Consider the following 22,991-nt stretch of genomic DNA (forward strand, 5'->3'; position numbering starts at 1 on the left):
CCCCGGGTGGTGGCAGGGGGCCTGGGCCCCACCTCTGAAGCGTGTTAACTAGACTGTGGTCTCGTAAGGCTCTACAGGCGCCGCAGGGCCCCGGCTCTTCACCATCCACCTGATCGACGCCAACACGGACAACCTGCCCAAAGCCCACACCTGGTAAGGACCGGCGCCCCACCCTGGGGGTCCGTCTGCGGGGCAGCCCACACGTCAGGGTCAGCACGAGGCTCTTTCAGGAGCGCAGTTAAGTCCCAAGACGTGGCTGACCTTGGAGCTACTCCCCGACCCCTGCTGCGTGTGTGTGCGTGTCCGTGTGTGCGTGTGTGTCCCTGTGTGCGTGTTTCCCTGTGCGTGCGCGTACCGGTGCCGTCAGGAGGGGGCACTGCAGGTTTAAGTCTGGGGTTCCTGGTCTCTTCCTTCTTGGACCTCTGCCTGTGCCAGACGTCCTTGTGTACTGAAAAATGTTTCCTCCCTCAGTCTTCACTTAAACAATACTTGTAGTGGGGTTAGTCCCTTTGTGGTTTAAAAATCTATTCACTCATTCACCCTTGTGAACCACGTCGTGAGTGTCCCTCCAGTTGACCAGAACCGGTTCTAGACGCTGCCGGGACGCATGGTGACGTTGCGGGAGGTTCCTGGCTGGGAACCGGGGCTGGGGGTCCCACGCTGACCACGACATCCAAGTGGGTGGGCCTCCATGTCTGTGAGACAGAGGACAGCCCCCTGGCCCACGTGAGTCTGTGTCCAGCGGGGTCGACCCCCAGGGCCACCTCTCCCACCCCAGCAGGCTTATGTCCTTGGGGTCAAGGACCCCTGAAAAAGACTCCACACCCTGTAGCCTGACGCCTCCTCAGAAACTGTCCTAATGGCTTAACCCCTAGTAGTGCAAGAGGCCTCTGTGTGTCCTCTCAGTCAGAATTCTGTAGTTTTGGATTCATTGTGAGGTAAATAGATTCTTAGGGCTTTTGGACACAGCCTTGGGAATGAACATCCCTGAGGAAATGCTGGCCCGTTCATCTAATCCCGTTGGGGATCTGCCATCTTGTTGGTTTTGAGAGACAGTCTATCTCTGCCGGAAATACTCCGGACTGGCCAGCTGTGGTTAGCCCGGGTCCTGGAGAGTTTGGTGCCGGGCAGTGAGCCAAGAGTGGGGTTTAGACCACGGTGCTCTGCAGCTGTGATCCTGGTCTGAGAAGTGACTTCTCCCCAAACAAGAAACCAAACGAGGTGACAGCTTTGTCCTAATCTGCCCAGGATGCACTCACCTGGTTTCACTGGTTTGAAAATCTTTGCCCAAGAAGCCCCAGGTGTACACACAAGTGCTCAGCCGCCCGCCCTCGCCCCTCTCCCGGGAGCAGGCCCTCGGCCAGGCCAGCTCGGCGGTGTGTCTCACCTCTGTCTGTTTCCAGCTTTAACCGGATCGACATCCCGCCCTACGAGTCGTATGAGAAGCTCTATGAGAAGCTGCTGACGGCGGTGGAGGAGACCTGTGGCTTTGCCGTGGAGTGAGGTGCACCCCGAGGAGCAGACACAAGCTCACGGCCACCAGACCCCGAGCGGCAGCTCTCTGGATGCCTCTGTAAAGCCGGCTGAGGCCCTGGAATCCTAGAAACCCGAGGGAAAGGCTGGTCTCCCCTGCTTTTCGCTGGGGGAGCGAGGGGGCGGGCAGACTGCGGCTGGTGGCTCCTCCCACATTCTCCCCCTCCTGGCAGGAACCCCCCCCACATCCACCCCATCCAATAAACGCAGCCAGGTCAGCACGGCTTCGGTCACACGGGACCCTCCACTAAGGCCGCAGCACTCGCAGTGGCAGCTCAGTGCCCGTGGGCTCCATAGGAGTCTCGACCCCCAGGGAGGGAGCTGCGTGGGGCGGCCCGGGGCACACCCCACAGCTGGACCTGCTGCTCTGTCTCAAAGCCGACCTAAGGCCCCTTTTTGAGTTCAGCAGCTCGGATTCCACACCCCCCGTCCAGCGGCCTGCTCTGGGTAGCAGGTTAAGTTCTAACTGACAGTAACCGTAAAATAGATGCTTGCTGGAGTTCCGCCACTGCAGGAAGCTGGCGTCAAGACTGTGCTTCCGGTTTGGAAGGGGACACAAGTTGGAGCGGCTTGCGCTGGAGGCCTGGGTGTTTCTTTTCAGGGTTTCCTGGCTGAAAACTTTGTTCTGCAGAGAGAAAAATGATCTTTCCTTTTCAGAGTCCCTTTAGCCACATTGTCTATCCAATTCAAAATATTTTTCCAGCGAAACCACCACATAACAGAGCTTATAAAACAGACCAAAACCAGCCCCGGCCCGCACCCACACCTGCACCTGGATACTAACAAACCATTTTGTGGAAAGTGCTTAAGAACTAAACTGACAGGACAGAATTCTGTCTTCATAGCTGCTGGCTTGGTGCGAACCAGCTTGAAAAGGAGAGAGAGAATGTCTAACCCTCATGACCTACGTTCACCCCAAGTCACTTTTTTACAAAAAGCGGGTCGTGGATGGAAACCGAAGGCAGAGGGGCCCCCGGAGCCACTGGCCCACGTCCCCATCTGACGGCAACACTAACCAAACACCGCGGCGCGGCTCACCCATCCAGGCGATGAGCAAGGCCAGAGAAAGCCTCGACCCTAAATTTCTAACACCGTTCCCCAATTTGCACAAAAGTTCAAATAATTTTTAGAGTAGTTCGGTTTCAGATAGCTAAACTTCAGTGGAAAAAAAGCAGTGGCAGCAGCCTCTCCGTGTGGACGGCCGTTGTTTTTGTTTAGGGGCCAAGTGCAGGGTAACTCACTAGCAGGACGTGTCCCTGTTGAACTTCTGTCATGGACGTTCCCGAGGTCCGTGCTGGGATCCGGCTGTGGGTCTGGAAGGCGCTTTCTGACCTGTCCTTTTTCGTTCCCGACGCCTGTGGACAGCGTTGACCCTCTGCGTCTTGCTGTGGTTCTTCTCTTGACCCAGAAGCAGTCAGTGGCCTAGGGTTGGGGGGCAGACTGCAGCTGGGGGGTTCAAGGAGAGAGAGCTGTACTGCTGGGCGACTCGCTGGGGTTCTAGAATAGGAAGGATGCCGTTGGCTGTAAAAGGAAAAGCACCCCCTCAGAATGTGCTGGCCAGGCTGGGTGCTGAGCCGTGCCTGGGTTACCGTCATGCTTTCCGGGTGTGCTGGGAGCTAGCTCCTCGGGGGTGTCCTCTGGCAGTGTGAGGGTACAGACAGACACACCCGCCCTGTAACCCGGACCTAAACCTAGAGGAGGGGACCGAGGGGTTAAGACACCTGGTTTTCCTGGGTGTCGGCCAGAACCTGCCGTATTTAGGGAGGAAACGAGGGTCTCGTGGCTGAAAAGACCTGGAAGCAGGAATGAGGCATTCGCCTCCTTTCCAGTGACCTCCCTGCTGATGGGGGGTGGGCTGCTAGCGACAGTGAGCTTTACCTCCCCCCAGGGCCCGGCTCTGTGCTTCCCTGCTGGCACGTGGACGCCTCAGCCCCCACAGCTGGTGTCGGGGAGCCTGGCAGAACCTTCCAGAGCTCCAGGTCACTCTTGCCAAGCAGGCTTGTCGGTGGCACTGCCCCTCGAACCTCAGTGTCCGTGGGGAGTGGGCCTTTTGACCCCCCACCCCCACCAAAGAATTGTGTCTAGCCCTGGGTGGTCCCAGGTGAGCCCCTCGACCCCTGCCCTTCCCGGGAGCCGCAGACACTCCCCCGTCCCCCCGCCTCTGCCTGGAAGCTTCAGGGCCCAACCTCCAGGCTTGCCTCACCAGCGGTCATCAGCCGACCCTCAGGGATGTAGCAAACCACCGCTCTTCAGTGCTTTAGAAAGACCGGAGGGGCTGCGGGGCGGCCGCCAGCCATCTGCCGACTCCTCCCGGGAGAAGCGCCTGGGAATGAGGCCCGGGGCTCGCCCAGCCCAGGGTCCAAGTCCAGGTCCGGCGGTCCTCCAGGCCAAGCTATCCGAGAAGACGCCCCCGGCTGCAGCCAGGTGTTGCCGCACGGCAGCCTTCCCAACACATAGTATGAATTTTAAAAATTTGTTTATTTTTGTCTCTCAACCACTTTATAATGTATTTTTATTTATTTTAAGTACTGCTGCTATCCTTGTTATCCTTCCCACGGTTTTTATTGCTGATTTATTTTGTGAAAGTTGTACACTAATGTTGTTTTATGTCAAAATCAAAAGTATTTAAAGAATACTAGTTCTATTTAATGTGGTTATAGAACCAGCTGGAAACAAAAAACAGTGGTTGGACAGCAGGCTGGACCCCGGCGGTCAGGTTCATTTTGTTACATTTGCAATAAACTCACGACTCTACATTTTTGCCGTCTGTTGTTTGGTGTGTGAAAGAGTTTCCAGCTTTTTTTTTTTTTTTAACATGACAGGAAGTCAATGGCAAGGGCCTTCCAAAGAAAGGGGCAAACTTACCACTCCAACGGCAGGAGGAAGTGACGGCAGCACGTTTGGAAAACAGTATGGAGGTTTCTCAAGAGACTGAAAATAGAGCTACCACGTGAGCCAGCAATTCCACTCCTGGGTTTACACCTGAAAGCAAGCAGGAGCACTGGTTCCGAAAGATGCGCCCCTCAGTGTGCACAGCAGCGTTATTCTCAATAGCTGAGACACAGAGGCCAGCAAAGCACCCATCAACAGATGAATGGATAAAGGACATGCAGTGTGTGTGTGTGTGTGTGTGTGTGTGTGCACGCGCGCATGCATATACACACATGCACAGGCGTGCGTGTGTACACGCACATATACACACGCGCACACGCACACATGCACACATACGCACACGCACACATACGCGTACACGCATACACGCGCACACGCACACATACACGCGCACACGCACATATACACGCGTACACGCACACATACACACGTGTACACGCACACATAGACACGTGTACACGCACCGTGGAATACCAGGCCATAAGTATTCTGAAGTTCGTGACAACACAGATGGCCTTGGAGGGTGTTATCCTAAGTGAAACAAGCCCAAGAGACAAATACTTTGGTATCACTTATAGGTAGAATCTTAACTAGTGAATGTAACAGAAGGGGAACAGATTCACAGGGAAACCAGTGGAGGGGACGGCAGGCGGGGTAGAGCGTAGGAGCTGGGGATGAAGAGGAACAAAGGACTAGGCACTGCGGCTTCCCTGGTGGCTCAGGTCAGGAATCCACCTGCCGGTGCAGCAGACGTGGGCCCTGACTCGGGAAGATTCCACGTCGTGAAGGAGCAACTCAGCCTGTGCGCCGCAACCACGGAGCTGGTGCCTTAGAGCCCACGTGCCCGTCCTCCGCAGAGAGGAACCACTGCAGGGAGAAGCCTGTGCACCGCAGCCAGAGAGCAGCCCCCGCTCGCTGCAGCTAGAGAAGAGCCCGCAGCAACAGCGAAGAGCCCGCGGCAACAGCGAAGAGCCCGCGGCAACAGCGAAGAGCCCGCGGCAACAGCGAAGAGCCCGCGGCAACAGCGAAGACCCAGCACAGCCTCAAATAAAAACAAAAACTAGGTATAAACTAAGCTACGAGGATGTAGTGCACAATACAGGGAATATAGCCAGTATCTTGTAATAACTATAAATGGAATATAATAACCTGGAAGATTGTGAATCATTACCATACACCTCTAATTTACACTGTACATTATCTATACTTCAAGTACATAAAAAATAGTAACTTTGAAAAGAGAGAAACGATTAACCTGAAAGGAAAAATGAACCAAATAAAAATTCTGGAGCTGAAAAATACATGAAGTGGGAAATTCACTAGCAGGTTTCATAGCTGACACTGGATTTGGCAATGATTCCTTAGATGTGAAACCAAAAAGCACAGGCAGCAACAGAAAAACTAGACAAATTGAACTAAATCAAAATTTAAAACCTGTGCAAGATAGGACACTAGCAACAGAATGAAAAGGCAGCCTGAAGATGTGGAGGAAATATCGAAGTCACGTATCTGATAAGGGTTTAAGATCCAGAATCCTACAACTTAACAGAAACAATGGTTTTGAATTTACATTTCTTCAAATAAAATTCAAATGGTCAGCAAGCTCATGAAAATATGCTCAACCTCACCAACGAGAGAAACGCAAACCAAACCTACAATGAGGATGAATGGTACTTTACACCCCTTAGGATGGTTCTTATCAAAAAATAAATGTGTTGGGGACTGGCCTGGCAGTCCAGTGGTTCAGATCCACGTTTTCATTGGAGTGGGTGCTGGTCGGATCCCTGGTTAGGGAACTCAGGTCCCACAGTTAAAAAATATATATACATCTATTTTTTTCTGATCAGAAAATAAGTATTGACAGGGATGTGGAGAAAGTGGAACCCTTGTGCAGTGCTGATGGGGATGTAAAACAGTGAAGTCACTAGAAAACTGTATGGAGGTTCTTCAAAAAATTAAAAATAGAACTGCCATATAATCCAGAAATTTCAGTTTTGTATATATTCCCCAAGGAATTGAAAGTTGGAAGTCGAATGGGTATTCTGACTTCCCTCAAAACAGCCATGTTCATTCCAGCGTTTTTCACAGTAGCAGAAAGACGAAAGAAAGCCAAGGGTCCAAAAACGTCCACACGTGCAGCGTATAACCTTATCCGGCCTTGAAAAGGAAGGCCGTTCGGTCGCGTGCTGCACTGCCGTGCTAAGTGAGCTAAGTTGGTCACAAAAGAACAAAGAGCATATGCTTCTACTTACGAGATTCCTGGAGGAGTCAAAACCATAGAAGGGCCGGAGGAGAAGCATGGGACTCGGGGGTTCATGGAGTTTCTCCTTGGGACGAAGAAAAAGTCCTGCAGGTGACGGTGGCGAGGGCTGCATAACGATGGGAAGGTACTCAAGGCCGCTGAAGTGCACACACAGAAACGGCGGAAAAGGCAAATTCTGTCACATGTAGTTTACAGCTTAAGAAAGTCTTAATGATCATGCTTACCTGGAAACCGCGTTAAGAAAACTGGGCACACACTGGGGTTGGCTCCCCACACAAGCCCTCTGTCTGACCTTCCTCGCTCCTGGGTACCCAGGTCCCAGCAAACCCACATTCTTTTGGGAGAGAGAGCAGAGGCTTCTGGTCACGGAGGTGCTGGCTCAGGGCTGCCGACTCCGGGAAGAACCGATGGCGCACGGGCGGGACTGGGTCTCTACTGGGGAGAGGCTGGCTTTCCCAGGAACAAGGGTCAGTGCCTGGGGCATGGTGTGGGCAAGCCTGGCCTTGAACCTGGGCCCTTCTAACACCTGGACGCTGACTCCAGACTCCAAGCAGCAAAGCTGAGAAGCAAATGCTCCCTCCACCTGAATGCTGTCCATGCATCTCTGCGACCACCAGGCTCCACACCCGCTCAAAGAGGACCGAGGTAACTCAGCGTCTGGTTTCAGCTACATCCTGACCCCGGCTCTGGAGACCCTGCTGCACAGTGAGGGCTGTCAGACAGATGGGCGCCTTCCCCTTCCAGCCTGCTGGCTGTGTGGTGACACCTGTCATTTGAAATACAGGCTCCTGTCATTCCAGAACCCAAGACACTTGCTCACAAAAACAGCCAAGTATTAGTAAAATAACTTACAATCAGTTCCAAATAAAGGATGGACAGTCCAGTCAGATGGACCAAGCCCAGTCCCTCAGGCTCCGTCCGTGTAGGGGCTGGAGTCCAGGGGATGAGGTTCAGTCTGTCTGTCCCGCTGATAGGACGGGCTGCAGCCGGGGACGCAGCCACTGGGCTGCAGCCCTGAAACTCGGGAATGGCGCCAAGACGGACCAGCCCCCTGTGCGTGCTTTCCTGCTAAGGCCCGACTCGCCTTTGCCTGTCGGGCCCCTTAACCTCCATGACCTTTGCCACGGGCGGGACTCCTCATGCTGGCTCCCGGCACCTGCCTTTGGTCGGGACCAGGACTTCATGCTGAGGGGAGCCCTAGCTGAGGTCCCAGCCCAGCGCATGTCACGGTCGCCGTGGGGCCACCCTGGGGCCCAGGCCCCGCTGGCCCGAGGGGCGGGAGGCACACTTCGCAGAAACAACACATCCTTTGATAAAATATTTATTCTAAAAAAATCACACTGTACAAATTTAGAACGTTCTCAAGGCTCATACTTATAAAAATGTGAACAGAACAGATTGGAGGTAATGAACAAACCTTAGTTGCTTCTTTTTAAATTACGAGGGGAAAATGGTTTTTCCAGGTACAGTGATAGTAAGTATTGAGAAGACAGCCAAAAAGCAGCGGAACGGCGAGGGTCGCGCTTGCTCCCCGGCTCTGCGGCCCCCGAGGAATCTGACTCCAAACGCAGGGGCGGGCAGCCCCAGCCTCTCCATCCACGCCAGCCGCACTGGGAGGTTCTGAGGCTGCTTCCCCACAGCCTGGAAGTTTGTGCTTAGAGAAAATCCAGCATGCTGTCTTCATAATTTCCTGTTTCTCTAACAAAGCGGGCCTTCTGTACACTTGTTACAAAGCTCTGTACAAAAGCTTGAAGCTCCTGGGAGGTGTAACCTCTGAAAGTTAAAAACGACAAGAAAGCGTTTCCTACAGTTTGATCTGTACATTCACACGAGGGAGGAAGTCAATAAAAGAGAATTCACAAAGAGATTCCAGGCCAGGGAATCCTGGCTTCTCTGAAGGCTGCTTTAAAAGCTGTGGGTTGGTCTCTGCTCCTGCCTGGACTTGCCTGGCCTTCCTGATGCTCAGCCCCCAACCGTCGGGAACCGCCCCACCCCGCCGACGTGGCCGAGCTCACAGCCAAGGGTGCCAGGCGGGGTCCATGCGGCACAGGTTGTCCAGGCTGTTGGCGGCGGCCACCAGGGTGTTGACTTTGCTCTCCCCGCCCTCAAACTGGGCGAGGTTGTGCAGGCGGGTCATGATGGCTGTGACGGCCTTCTGAACCAGGGAGACCAGCTGCTGGCTGTCCATGTTCTCGGGCTGCCCGGCAGCCGACAGCGGGGACGACGTGTCTTCCTGCGTCTTCTTGTGCCAGGCAATGATCTCGTCCCGCAGCACGGTTTTCAGGATGCCGTCCACCTGCGGGGCGAGAACGGAAGGTTCGCCTTTAACTACCGGCCCAGAGGGCAGCGTCCCGGTGAGCTGCTCTGTTGCGGCGGCCATCAGGGCCTCGGTGGCCAGGGCCCGCACTATGGTCACTCTGGTGGGGACGCTGCAGCCAGACACGCGTGATGACCCCTGGGGTTCTAAGAAAGAGGCAGGGGACCAACGGCTGCCGCACCCCCGGGTCAAGGCACCGTGGAACGGAGTCCTGAGGGAAGGTGGTGGGGGCTGGAGGGGGGGCCCACGGGAGGACGGCCAGGAGTGCCGGAGGGAGGGGACAGAGGAGGGCCGGGGTCCAGGCCCATCGGCCTCTGACAGCAGCACTGGGATGACAGGACAGTGTGATGGCAAGACGGAAAGACCATGTGCAAATCCTCCTGAACTGGATGCCCGGCCGCGGCCCACTGCCACATCAGAGGCGCTGGGGCTGCTTAAATGTAACCTGGACTGACACGCTGAGGGTCTGGCCCCAGCGCAGTGTGCTGGGTGGTCTCTATGTTGACCGAATGCAAAGGCAATCACCCCACTGGGGCTGGAAGGAGCCTGGCCCGAGTGTGGAGAAGCCCAGCTTCCTCCCGTCCACAGCCGCTGAGGCCCCACACAGTGATGCCGGCAATTCTTCCAGGTCGTAACAGGTTTTTAAAAGGGGGTTTCCAATCACGGGCCGCTCTTGGATAACCCTGTCTCCAGAAGTGAGTATTTCTACATAACGAGAACTTCGTGCTGTATTTCAGGTCTTCACCCTAAGTGGACGAGCATCACTGCCTGAGAGTGGGCTCCATGTTCTGACCCGTTTCACAGAGGCCGTCACGGGCCCTGGAGCAGCGCCGAAACCGGGAAGGGGGACGGGGGCAGGAGAGCAGTCGGACATCAACTCAAAGTCTGACTGCAGTCAGGAGGTGACTCGACTTAAAACCTGTTCTGAGTAAACGTTTTGCAAAAGCAACTGGTATCTGAAGCCTTCTCTAGACACAAACTGCTTATCTGGGAAAAGAGCAATCAGTACAGACGGTCCCAGAAGTCAGAAGAAAAGAGAGTAGACTGTGTGTTTGGCCCCCAACTGCGAAGAGACAGGCTGGGGGTCAGATGGACTGGACCACACCCCGTCTGTCCTCCCAAGCACGGCGTGCAGCACAGCGCTGTCAGAGCCCCGGCGTGGCCATGGGCGTCCGGCCGTATCTCATCCCCCGGGGGTTCACCACGCGCTCCTTCTGGGACCACCCTGACCCACCTTGAAGTTGGGCTGGGCGAAGCAGCGGGCGACGGCAATCATGGACGCGGTCAAGGGGCCGGAGACGCCGATGGTGGTCAGAAACTCAGAGATGTTGGGTGTGAGGCGGAAAGGGACAGGGCGGTTGGCATCCAAGTCCCCGGTGGCGTCGTTTATGTCAAAGCGGAAGTAAGCCACGTTCAGCTTGCCTGTGTCCTAAAGGTCGGAGGCAGGCACTCAGTGGCGGGAGCGGCAGGCGCAGACTGAACGGGGGTGGGGGGCGGGCGGCCGCGGCCTCCACGTTACCTGCGCGATCTGCAGCATCTCGGGATTGAGTCTGTTGAGGTGCAGGACGAACTCCGCGAAGCCGATGAGCGCCAGCTGGATGGTGAACATCTTGCGGAAGGTCCAGTAGTCGGTGGCGTTGGGGAAGGTGTGCAGGGCCCACTCCTTGAGCATGCTGCGGGGGACCATGTTGCTCTGAACCTCCTTGAGGATGTCGCGAAGGACCTGGGGGACAGGAGTTCAGCAAGCAGGTCAGGCGCGGGCTGGCTGAACAGACAGCTCGGGCGGGGGCGGGGGTGTGGGTGTGGGTGTGTGAGGTGCTCAGGGCCGCTGGGAAGGTCCCAGCGTTGGCTCTGGGTATTCCTCAACGGCCTCCTGGGCTGACTGAGCCCAGCAAAGTCACCACACACACAGCAACACACCGCGTGGGGAAGGGCCTGACGGTGAGTGTGGCCACACTGTATTATCCAAAACATCCTTCTGTTTTCAACAGAAGGTTATGAGGCACATGGAAGAGAGGACGATGTACACAGCACAGAAAGAAAGTCACCTGTGTCACCACTCACATCCAGACCATAGAAAGAATTCTCAGAATCAATGGAAAGACAAGTCTTTTTACAAATCACCCAACATAAAAAAAGGGCAAATGGGGGTTTCCCTGGTGGTCCACTAGTTAAGAATCTGGCTGCCAATGGAGGGGACAGGGGGTCAATCCCTGATCCGGGAAGATTCCACACGCCAGGGGGCACGGAGCCTATGCGTCTCAACTACTGCAGCCACCCCTCGAGCCGGGGGTCCATAGCGAGAAGCCGGAGCACGGCGACGAGAGCTGACCCCGCTCACCACAGCTGGAGAAAGCCTGAGGAGCAGCAACGACCCAGGGCAGCACAAAATAAAGAAAAATTATTTAAAAAAATGAGCGAAGGACTTGAACTGACTTTCCTCCAAAGAAAATATGCAAACAGCCAACTAGCAAACGAAAACCACTCAGTGTCGCCTGCTGGCGACCAAAATAAGCCAGCACGCCACACCCACTCGGGCGGCTGTAGTCAGACAGACACACAGGCAGAACCAAGTGCTGCCAAGAACGCGGGGAAATCAGAACTTGCGTACACTGCGGTCACTTTGGAAAAGTCTGCGGCTCCGTCAAAATATTAAACCTAAGAGTTACCAGCGATTCTACTCCTGGTATGTAGATGCCAGGTGAAGTGAGAACACAAGTCCTCATAAAAACCTGTACATGCGTGTTCACAGCAGTACTAACAGGCAAAAGGTATAAACGTCCACCAACTAGTAAGTGGTAACTTAAACGTGGTCCCTTCACCCAAGAGAATCATCAGCGAGAAACAGTGCCAACACATGCCGCCAAGCGGATGGCCTTGAGAACACGCTGCGGAGGGCGCCGGGCACGAAAGACTGCATGCTGTGTGGTTCTGCTCACATGATGCGCCCAGAATAAGCACACTTACAGGCAGTGTGGTAAGAAACGCAGAGGGTAAAGGAGCTGAGTTAGTAACAAAGCAAACTAGGGCAGGAAGACTAAGAAGAGACGTCCGCGCCGTCCCTGTGCCAGACCCGCGCTCAGCTCCATCTTCACAAAGCGGGAGGGGGCTTCTGATGTAGCCACATATTTGCAGACAAGGGTCACTGGCTCCCACAGTCCAAGGAACATAGAGCCTTGAGAATCCAATCCATTCACCTCCCACCAACACCTCAAAACTGCCACAGTCCACGGAGACCGCTGAGCACAGAACCCCACCTGCTTTGCCCACGCGACTGTGGGGGCCGACTCCAGACCCTCAGCCCACGGCACGGGGCTGAGACGGGCACCCCTGGGCTCTGTCCTCCTGAACCAAGCCCTTCAGGACCCAGATTAATGGAGACCAGTCCCTGGACAACAGAGGCAGCTTCTGGCCCTGGGGGTCTCTCCCCAGGTCCGGGAGGCGCCTGTGGGGAGCGCAGGTAGGACCACGGAGGCATCAGGAGAACTGGCCACAGAGCTGCCTCTTGGTGACCCAGAGAGCCCTGGACAAAGCCTTCTCACCCACGCCCCCCCTGCCCCGCTGCCCCAGGCGGGGACCGCAGGCGCAGAGAGACCCAGGCCTGCCAGCAGGCGGAGAGAGACCCAGGCCTGCCAGCAGGTGCAGCGGGGGCATCCGGGACTCCCGGATCCCCGCTGCCCCAGGCGGGGACCGCAGGTGCATCCGGGACTCCCGGATCCCCACTGCCCCGGGCAGGACCCGCAGGTGCAGAGAGACCCTCGGCACGCCAGCAGGCGGAGAGAGACCCAGGCCTGCCAGCAGGCGCAGCGGGGGCATCCGGGACTCCCAGATCCCTGCTGCCCTGGGCGGGACCCACAGGCGCAGAGAGACCCAGGCCCGTCAGCAGGCGCAGCGGGGGCATCCGGGACTCCCAGATCCCCGCTGCCCCGGGCGGGACCCGCAGGTGCAGAGAGACCCTCGGCCCGCCAGCAGGCGCAGAGAGACCCAGGCCCGCCAGCAGGTGCAGAGAGACCCAGGCCCGCCAGCAGGCGCAGCTGGGGCGTCCAGCAGTCCCGGATGCCACAGAAACACCCGAGGCCACAGAAACAGCTGGCCCGGCAGGTTTCTGCTTCCCCACGTTGCGCACTTCAGCAAGGACACACTGCACAGAGCCTGCGCGCGGCCTGGAGGCCGGGCAGCACACCTGTGAACGTGCCCAGGAGGAGGGCAGACAGCCTCATACCCGCTACGCCCTGCTGTCAACCAAACGAACCTGCCAGGAAGTTCCTTTAAAATTCACATTTCTGAGCTGCTTTGCGGGAAGGACTCTGAGCTTCTACAAGGCTGTATGAAAACGTATCTCTGTCCTGTTGCAACGAATGGCCCTTGGCTGAGGCCCACGGCTCCGCCCCGCCCCCGCCCGCCCGCACCTGGTGGCTGGCCTGCGTCCCGCGTGCCTGCACCGTGGCCAGGCGGTCGTAGTAGCGGGAGATGGGGTTGTCGTGCTCGATGCCCTTCTTGGCGCAGCGCTGCTTATAGATCTCCACCAGCGACAGCGAAGAGGGGTTGTCCTCCACCAGGCGCATCTGTGGGGACACGGCCACCACGCGGGGGACTGAGGAGAGAGAGGAGACGGCGGTTGAGGCGGGGACCGACCGGCAGAGCACGTCACGCGTGCGCTGGAACACCCACAGCGTGCTGCAGAGCGGATTTCTCAATTCACTTATCTTGGGGGATTATGAACTTAAGGGTGAGAGACTTTAGGTCAGAAAAGGCTGGATCACAGCGCGACCAGCAGAGAGCTCCGAACAGGACCAGACACCATGCACGGCAATGTGAGGGGTGACTGCCGTTCTCTCCGGGGCTGGGGAGTCACAGGCAGCCCAGCCCCGCCCCACGTGACAGGTTCACGATTCACCCACCACCACTTGGTTCTGTAAAGACCTCACCTGAGGTTGCTGGGTGCCGCCTGAACAAGATGTCAGGGGCCTTCTTGGGGCTCCTCGACTCCCAGGCAGGCGCCTCAGGTGGTGCCCACAAGGCAGGTGGTGCCCAGAGCAGATCAAGAAGTGAAAGTGAAAGTCGCTCAGTCGTGTCCGACTCTTTGTGACCCCATGGATTATACAGTCCGTAAAATTCTCCAGGCCAGAACACTGGAGTGGGTGGCCGTTCCCTTCTCCAGGGAATCTTCCCAACCCAGGGACTGAATCAGGGTCTCCTGCATTGCAGGCGGATTCTTTACCAGCTGAGCCACCAGGGAAGCCCAAGAGTTCAGATTGTGCTTAAAAACTGTGTGGAGCACGCCATCAGCAAGCCCTGCTTAGCCGGCGTCACCGGAGCCTGGGCAGGCTCCCGGGCGAGTGGAGATGGCTGTGCGCCCGGTCGGGGCCTGCTTCTCCAGGCAGGCGCTGGTCAGGCGCGTGCTCTGCAGGGGCTGTGCGCCAGCAGGGCGTACCCGGAGGCAGCTGCGCGCGTACCTGTGAAGAACAGGTGCCTCTTGGTGGTCTCCTTCCGCTTCTCCAGGCAGGGGTTGAGCAGGCGCAGCAGCTGCAGCACGCGCTCCTCCCGCCGGGACTCGGTCAGGCAGGCATCGTTCATGACCAGGTACGGGTAGATCTTGCCGTTGTGCCCGCGGATGTAGAGCCTCCTGGCGGCCGTGTTGTGCTTCTGCACAATCTCCACCCGGGGCATGAACCTGCCGAGAGCCCGTGCGCTGACGCCACGCCCCGCGCCCACTCCGCCCCTCTACTTTGAGAGTACGCCCTGCCTCGCGGGGATGGGGGATGGGAGCGCCTCGGCGTGGGAAGGACAACAGGGGAGGAAGAGTGGCGAAGCTGGGGTTTCACACAGTTGCGCCGAAGGCTAGGCCTCAGCAGTCAGAGGACACCAGGGACCCTAGAAGTGGGAGGGCCTGGGCCCCTGGGACAGAGGAGCTGCTACCGATGAGCCAGCATGGGGCCTGTGCACCCTCGGGGCTCACAGCAGAGGGGCGGCGTGGGGCCTGCACACCCTCAGGCCGACAGTGGAGGGGAGCAGCAGGGTCCTATCTGGAGGACCCTGTTAAGGGTCGCCACTTCCCAGCTGACTTTACATTTTAAATGAGATGCAACTTGCTTTGCTCTAAAAAATTTCACCGCCGTCTGATTCTGTTTTGAATACTGTGCCTTCAGAGTATACAAAACACTGCAAAACCCTGCTTCGTCAAGTTCTACAAGCATTCAGAAAGGATTCTTTTGAGAGCAAGCACGAGCTTGACTCAGACAAGACCGGGAACCCATGGGTTCGCCCAGGCCTGCGAAAGGTGCCCATGACTCCAATCCGAGGGCAGTTCCGTGTCCTCTCCCAGGCGCAGAGGGGAGGGAATCACAGTGCGACCCGCTGACTGGTCTCCCTGGAGCATCTCCCGGGCATCTGCTGGGAGAAGGTGTCGGTGACCCTGGGCTGGCCAGGCGCACTCACCGAGCGATCTTGATGTAGTAATGTGTCGGCTTCGGCATCAGAAACTCCCCGGGAATTTCCACCTCGGCCGTCTGTGCTGAGAAGTTGCTCAGAAACCGGCACTTCTCTTCAATGAGGAAGAATTTTGGAAGCTGCTTGGTTTTAGCCTCCAGGATTTTAATCCACTTTTTCAGTTTGGAAATCAGATTATGAAGCTTCATGGATCCTGGAACACTGAAGTCAAAATCTGCAAAACAGAATATGATTAGAAACATGTTCGGTCACCTGGGTGATTTTCAATTCACTGCACCATGACGACTCTGGCATGGCCCAGGGAGGAAACAGGCATGTTTTCTATCTAGTCTGTAATAGTGCTGTGAGGGGCAGGACTCCAATAAACAGCACATAAAAATGCGACGGGAATAACTGGTGTGGAGCTCTGGGCATGACACACGGCTGCTCCTACAATGCCACTCGTCATGCCCACGTGCGAGTTTAATTGTGTAAACGCGTCGTCAGTTTCACGACAGTCGACGCACTTCTCTCGTGGGGTTTTCCTCACGGCATTTCTCCGGCTTTCCTTTACCATCTCACGGGCGGTCCCGTGACTCGTGAGGTGAGCACGGGGGAGGCAGGTCTCCATCCGCCAGGACACAGGGCTGCACTGTCTCAACTTGGGGGCAGGAAGCTGTTATCAAGGCGAGGCCGGATCTTCATGGAATGGGTTTCTGTTGTTAACTCTTATTTTGAAATAGATATTCACAGGAGCGCCAAGAAACATACAGGGAGGGCCACACACTCCTTCCCAAAACCAAGGCCCTGGCACACCCACGGGGCTGAATCAGACACGCGACCTGTGCGTGTTCTGTGTGCACGTGTGCATCCTTGAGATGTGTCGGGGGCACTGTGTATCCAGGAGGCCCCCGTCCACCAGCTCTGAGCCATGCCCGCCTCTCCCACACCCGACGCCTGGCCACTGCTGGTCTGTTCTCCATTGTGACCTCACAAAGGCGTCAGAATTTAGAAGTGCATGGCAGGAATCCTTCAGAGAGCGGCTTTCTGCATTCAGCATAATTTCTCTGAAGTTCATCCAAGTTGCCGTGTGTGTCCGTTAACGCCTCTTCATCTGCTTTGAGTGTGGAAGAGCCACACTGTGTGGATCCCTTCTCCTTGGAGGGGCCTCTGGGGGACTCGCGTTTGGGGCTGTCGCCACAAAGCGGCCGTCAGCGCTCGGGCACAGTGTTTGCACATGGGTCAGTCTTCCCTCTCGGGGCCAACTCTCCGGAGCTGCCTTCCCCCCCTGCTCACAGACGTTGAGCCAGGGCTGCGATGCTGCTGTGGGTGGAGGGGCGACCCTCCTGCGCTCTCCAGACCAGAACCCAGGGCGGACCCAGGGTCAGCCCCCGGGGCGCGTGGCCAGAGGGGCTCACTACGGGCGTCTGGCGCTCACTGCAGCTGGTGGTGGGTCAGCGCCTCGAGGCCGGCCCTCCTCCAGGTTTCAGCGCCTGTCATTTTCTCACATCAGAATCCAGATGCGTTCCACCTCTAACGCTCTATTTCAGACTGCGTACGCAGTCTAAGCATCACTTCTTTTCGGTAGTTTAGGACGGCGTCCACAAGACTTCCATGTCAGACGCCTCCGTTTGCCGTGAGGGACAGACCACACATGCTCCAGCTCCGGGGGGCGAGGCCTGGCCTGCGTGTGCCCGGGGGACAGGGGTCCCCGACGGGGACTCAGGCTGAGGGGCACCGAGAGGTCACACAGAGAGGTGGGGCCGGATCCGTGCTCCCGCGGGTCTAGGAAACGCGAGAGCCCCCTCCTCATCCTCCTGACGCCAGAGCCACCACCAGGGGGTTCCCTGCCTGTTACTGCGGGGCTGGCACCTTCGGGTCTTACTGCCTCACCTGACCCTGTCCGGTCTTCCACAGAAACCTGGCAGGCGGTGGGACTGCGTCCTAAAACCCTGTGTCTACCCCGGCTCTGATTCTTTGACTTTTCCCTGGAGGGAAGGCTGTGTGATCTCGCGGCAGGGAGTGTCCCGTTTCCTTACAGTCTAACCCGCCCACCTGGTGCTGCGTTCCAGAAAAGCAACGGAGGCGGTTAACCGGGACGGGCAGGACCGAGGAGCAGCGTGAGGGGCCGCTTCTCCGGGTCGGGACTCACCGGTGGTGAACTGGCCCTTCAGCTTCTGGAAGACGGGGTCCTGGGCGGTGGCCTGGGCGCGCCGGGCCAGGGACTCGGAGGCGGCGCTGGAGAACATGGTGGACACGTTGGACACGTTCTCCAGGCCCACCCCGAATGTGCTCACCAGCTTCTTGACGAAGTTGAGGGTGTGCGGCGTGATCTTGGCGTCCGACACCGCTCCGCTCTTCTCAAACGCCACGGAATAGCACTTGGCCAGGCCCTGCTGGAGCTGCCTGAGGACCTGGGGGACAGAGACACAGTGGGCTCGCACAACAGAGTTCTGCGCTCGAGCAAGCTGCCCCCCACCCACTGGGCACCCGCCCAGCTGGCCCCACCACGGACAAAGCTCTCGGGGCGCCGGTGTGCAGAACCAGGGCGGGGGGGCGCCCCGGATGCTCACGCCACGAGCTGCGTTCTCAACAGCAAGGAACAGCCGTCCCGAACGTTAACAAAAGAAAAAGACCCTCAACCCCACCCTCAGCATCGAGCACATGCCCCTCTGTTGTTCAGGGAAAAGCCTATTTCAGATCGCGTCTGTGTACTGCGCACACACAGAGTAACACAGCATAGCCAACCAGACAACAAACGCCGATTATTTATCACCACCACTGAGGCGGCGGCCCGAGAACCAGCTCTGGGCCCTGGAGATGATGACCCCTGAGATGACCTCAGCCCACATCCCGCTGCTCCTTGGCTAGTGATGGGATTTCAGCGGTTAGGTTCAGACAAGTGAACAAAAGCAGCATTTTAAAGGCAGCAACGGCTTTCTTGATGTCACCTTCGTTTGAAGTCTTCTGCTTCGGCAGTGATGACGGCACCAGCATGCAGACATGGAGCCTCTGCGGCTCCGTCAGCGAGCCCACCCACAGACACGCACGAGCGGGGAGCTCGTGTGCACAGGCCACGCCCGAGAGGGCCCCCGGACCCACGCCCTCCGCGCACACAGCCCCGCCGCGTACCTCCTCGTGCCAGTTCTCCCGGAACCAGACCATCTGGTCGACGATGCCTTCCAGGGAGGACAGCAGCGTCGGGTGCAGCTCCCGCTGCATGTGCATGATGCGGCTGCAGCGCCACATGGGGGCCGTGGCTCGGATGGGCCCTGGATCTGATGCAGAATGGGACTGGTTACCCACTGAGCTTGGCTGCTGCTGTCCAGAATCTGAGAGCAACACACACAACGCCAACGTCAGCGCCGAGCTGACCGACGGGAGAGCCGGCGCTCCGAGGACCCCCGGCCGGAGGAACGCGGGTTCCTGCCGGCGCGGGACACACCCCGGGGGCCTCCCGGGGCTGCGAGGCAGGCGCCCTGTCCCGGGGTGCAGTGCCAGCAGAAGGCGCACGGGGGAGGGCGCGAGGTGGGCGTGCGACTGCGGTCCAGGTAGGGGGCGCGGGCTCCCTGGGCTCCCTCTGACTGCAGTGGGAGTCTGAGCTTTTTTTTCAAAGGTCTGGCAAAATATTTCACAATTCAGTCTTTGTATTACAGCTCCGAGAATCTAGAAGTGTGCTTTCATCAAGGAAAGTCAAACCACAGGTATAAAAAGACATTAGAAACAAAGCTAGCTGCTATGTAGGAAATGTTACAGAACCCCTGATGCTCATTTTTTTAAAGCTTTAGGTCACTTAGAACAAAAACCCTTAACTTTCAACTGACCCAAACTCCAATCTACCTAGCCAGCCAGGAGGTTGGCACAAAGTCCCACCCCACGCAGGACTGGGAGCTGCCACCACTGTCGGGAGGAGGGAGGCACCTTCCTGGAAAGGCTCTGGCCTCGCAGTGAGCGTGTCTACGTATTAAAGACACAGGAAGCAAGCGGTGCTTTAACTGTTTACAGAGCAGCATGCTTAGTGGGTAACTGAAACCATTAAGTAGGTTATTTCTCTACATACCACAGTAATCATTACAGATTAAAAACTTCTATTTTGAATAAGTTTTTACATTTGGTTAAGATTGCTTTCTTTTTCTTTAGGCTGTACCATGTGGAAATGGGATCTTAGTTCCCTGGCCAGGGATCGAACCCGTGACCCCTGCATTGGGAGCTCGAAGTCCTAACCTCTGGACCACCTGAGAAGTCCCAGGTAAGACTGATCTCTCTGCGGATTCTTCTGACAGCTGGAGGCACGGTTCCTTGTAACACAGCAGGGGGCATCTGAACTGTGTATCCGAATGCACTGATAACTAACGAGGTAGGTTCAACTCTCGCTTTTTGTTTAGTCGTGCGGTTGTGCCCACTCTTTGCAACCCCCATGGACTGTAGCCAGGTTCCTCTGTCTGTAAGATTTCCCAGACAAGGACCCTGGAGTGGGTTGCCATTTCCTCCTCCAGGGCATCTTCCTGACCCAGGGATCAAACCCACGGCTCCTGTCTTGGCAGGCAGACTCTTTACCGCTGAGCCCCCTGGGTTTCACACATTTTTTCCTACGTATAGATGGAATCACTGGAGCGGATGAACACCTTGTCACACTATGGTGAAGGAGAGCCAGTAACCCCTAGGAGGTCAGGTTTCGTCTTCCCACCCCGGTGTCCTCGCAGCGTCTGAACACAGACGGGCCCACGGGCTAGAGGGGAGCTGCTGGTGGGCCTATGCTGGGACAGCGGGAACCTGGACGCCCCGGTGACCCGCCCCGTGGCCTGGCCGCGGCCCCAGGAGACGTACCGCTCTTGTAGCGCTCCCGCTGCTCTATCTTCAGCGTCAGGTACAGGGTCCGGATGGGGAAGTACACAGCCTGGGGATACACGCGTCCCACCTGCTCAGAGAGAGTCAGTCATGAGTGGGAAGGGGCCCGCACCTGGCCGACACCACTGACGTCGCACAGACAGGAGGCCGGACTGAACAGCAGGCCCAACGTCCAGTTCAGCGGGAAAAGACCCAGGCAAGCCCAGCCCAGTGGATTCCATCAGTCTCACCCACCCAAGACTCCTCCTGGCAGAGCAACCTTACTGTCATCTGGTCTAACCCAAGGGTTACAGACACCCGAGTGCCTGCCTCTCAGGCCAATGACAGAGAACACAGAATGACAGCCGTCTTCATTCACCAGAACTGAGAGCAGGCTGACAGCGGGGCTCCCTAGCGAGTCACTTCACTCTGGGTAACTGTAGGACGCAGGGGACCGGCCTTTTTCTTTCAGGTAAGGAACGCCAGTTTTGGTCAACTAGAGTTCCACGGCTTCTTCAGAAGGGCTGAGCAGACATTACCCAGCTTGGCCACTGGCTGCAGGGAGGCTGGCTAACGTATGTTAAGAGATGTCCAGTGAATGATGATACCAAACAGAATCTACGTCTTTGACAGATCAACTCCGAGTGAAGCACCGGTACCAGGAACACAGCCGCAAGCGCTCAGGGGAGAATGAAACCACTTCTGGGTGCCCTGTAGATGCTGTACGTGAACGGGGAGTGAGCAGCGTGCCCCCAGGTGCCTGGTTACAGGTTCACGTGTGAGAGGTTGCATACAGGACTCTATAACTCGATAAAACAAAGCGCCATCAAAGGCACCAATCCCAGACCAAACGGTATGCACGTGTCCCCTGTTTAGGCCCTCCCCTACCTCTTGGCCTTTGCGCAGGAGGACGACAGTCTGGAGCAGACCTCAAACACGGGTCACGACAGCCCTTCTACAGGCCCAAGCCCCCAGCCTGCCGCAGTGCACACGACCGTCAGCCCCCAACAGCCGCAGCCGGACAGCTGGACCAAGAGCAACAGACCCCACAGCCCACTGAGCTTTCTGCTAGGGCTCAGAGCGCCCGGTCCAGCCCATGACGGGGAGTCAGCCGTGAGCACTGACCAGACACCGTGCTCGGGCAGTAACCTGAGTGCTCGCCAGGGACCCTGCGTTTTAACAGAAGCCGTGCTTTACGTCTGTGAGAGAGAAGTTAGCGCCCTGACGCTGTGAGTCCAGCAGCTCACTGCCTGCCAGCCCCACTGAGCTCTCTACTGCCACTTCGGCGTGACACCACGCGGCAGCTAACTGCGTGTCCCCGCCCATCCATCCTAGTTCCAAAACTCTGAGCACGCACGTTTTCTTTCTTGGAAACAAGGATGTGAAAGGAAGACACTTTGTGACCGAAGCGGCCTTGCAGGTCCCACCTGGCTGATCAGGTTCAAAAGCAGCTTTCCCTCGGAGCCGACCAGACAGGTGAGCAGCTGCGGGATCCAGGCCAGCCACTGGATGGGTGGCACGCCGATGCAGTACTTATCCACGGCATCTGCCAGGGTGTTCTTGTCATCGTCAAAACTCAGAAGCCACAGCACCTAAGACCGAAGGGAAGTCAGAGAGCTGAACCAAAGTCTCCGGTTCCAGTCAGGGGGCGTTCCCCCAACATTAAACTGCCACCCAGGGCACCTCTCCTGGAATCACGGGAAAACATGGACAGAAGGCCCAAGTGTATGATAAAGCTTCGCTATAAAGCTCACAGACAAATGAGGTTGAGAATTTAAATACAGTTTTTATGAAGGTTTAGCTTTAATGCCAACTATTAACTGATCTCGTCAGCTGGCTAGCGGTGGTCATGTGGACCCCAAGGGGCTCCAGCCTGTTATCCACACTTGCGATCTCCCCAGAACAAAATGGGCTTCTGCTCAGATCTCAGACAACCACCACCACCCTAGCGCGAGGTCAACCCCTGCTGGCAGTCTGCTGCCAAGAGACATCTGGAACTATTTCATCTGCAAGAAAGCACATCTGGACGTGGGTGGTGAGGCGGCTTCTCGGCATTACTGCGGTCAGGCTGTGTCTACAGTCAGCTTTTGCTACAGGGATGCTCAAGTCAAACTCTAATGGTAAATCAAGGAATTCTAAAAACTCCTAACCTTTATTGGACAAAGTAAGCAGAACAACCTATTCTTAAGTTATCTGCAAGAATGGATTCTGGGTTGTACAGATGTGTTTCCCGGAGAAGCCAAGAGGGTGCAAGCTGGGAGGGTGCTCGGGCTCAGGCAGCCACCCACTGGGCACACGTGGATACAGACCTGTGCCCAGCGCTGCAGTGGGGTACCACAGGACAACCTCACCCTGTAGGAACCCAGGGACTCAGCGTCACCTGTGACCAGAGCCAACCAGCTCCAGCCTGTGTGCACGGTCCTGGGAGTGAGAGGTCAGAGGCTGAGGTGCGTGGCAGGGCGCGCTCCTGGCAGAGCCCTTGCAGTCTGCAGGAAGCCCTGTCCAGTGGGCCCCGTCCAGGTCAGCCACACTGGACCTGAGCTCTAAGACCCACCCACACTCCAGGTTCGGTTGTGCCGCTGAGAAGTCCTCTGACCCCAAGAACGTCCAGGCCTCCACTTTCCAGCTTTAAATAGAACCTATGGAGTCTGTGCTGCCTCAGGCCCAGCACGGACCAGGAGGTCACTGAGCTTCCATCCCAACTGAAGGTTCCCAGGAAGGTCTCTGGCC

General features: G+C 57.0%; 2 protein-coding genes across 5 annotated transcripts in view; one reads left to right on the top strand and one right to left on the bottom strand.

The window, feature by feature from the left end:
• Nucleotides 1-4,289, top strand: part of SMURF1 (SMAD specific E3 ubiquitin protein ligase 1) — a 92,055-nt gene extending 87,766 nt beyond the window's left edge. For 2 of the 4 annotated variants that reach the window (XM_027961798.3, XM_027961799.3), the window contains exons 17-18: nucleotides 69-153; nucleotides 1,404-4,289. In XM_027961798.3, coding sequence (XP_027817599.1) covers nucleotides 69-153; nucleotides 1,404-1,503 — 185 coding nt within the window. In that variant the 3' untranslated portion in view covers nucleotides 1,504-4,289. The remainder of the gene's footprint in view (nucleotides 1-68; nucleotides 154-1,403) is intronic. The other 2 variants (XM_027961800.3, XM_027961801.3) reach the window with 1 other exon arrangement.
• Nucleotides 4,290-7,993: 3,704 nt separating this feature from the next.
• Nucleotides 7,994-22,991, bottom strand: part of TRRAP (transformation/transcription domain associated protein) — an 89,747-nt gene continuing 74,749 nt past the window's right edge. Inside the window, 10 exon segments of the mRNA XM_060405713.1 lie at nucleotides 7,994-8,984; nucleotides 10,240-10,434; nucleotides 10,525-10,728; nucleotides 13,415-13,599; nucleotides 14,462-14,679; nucleotides 15,444-15,669; nucleotides 17,587-17,848; nucleotides 18,567-18,766; nucleotides 20,262-20,345; nucleotides 21,682-21,853. Coding sequence (XP_060261696.1) covers nucleotides 8,700-8,984; nucleotides 10,240-10,434; nucleotides 10,525-10,728; nucleotides 13,415-13,599; nucleotides 14,462-14,679; nucleotides 15,444-15,669; nucleotides 17,587-17,848; nucleotides 18,567-18,766; nucleotides 20,262-20,345; nucleotides 21,682-21,853 — 2,031 coding nt within the window. The 3' untranslated portion in view covers nucleotides 7,994-8,699.

This window comes from Ovis aries, chromosome 24, assembly GCF_016772045.2.
Source record: "Ovis aries strain OAR_USU_Benz2616 breed Rambouillet chromosome 24, ARS-UI_Ramb_v3.0, whole genome shotgun sequence".
NCBI lineage: Eukaryota > Metazoa > Chordata > Mammalia > Artiodactyla > Bovidae > Ovis > Ovis aries.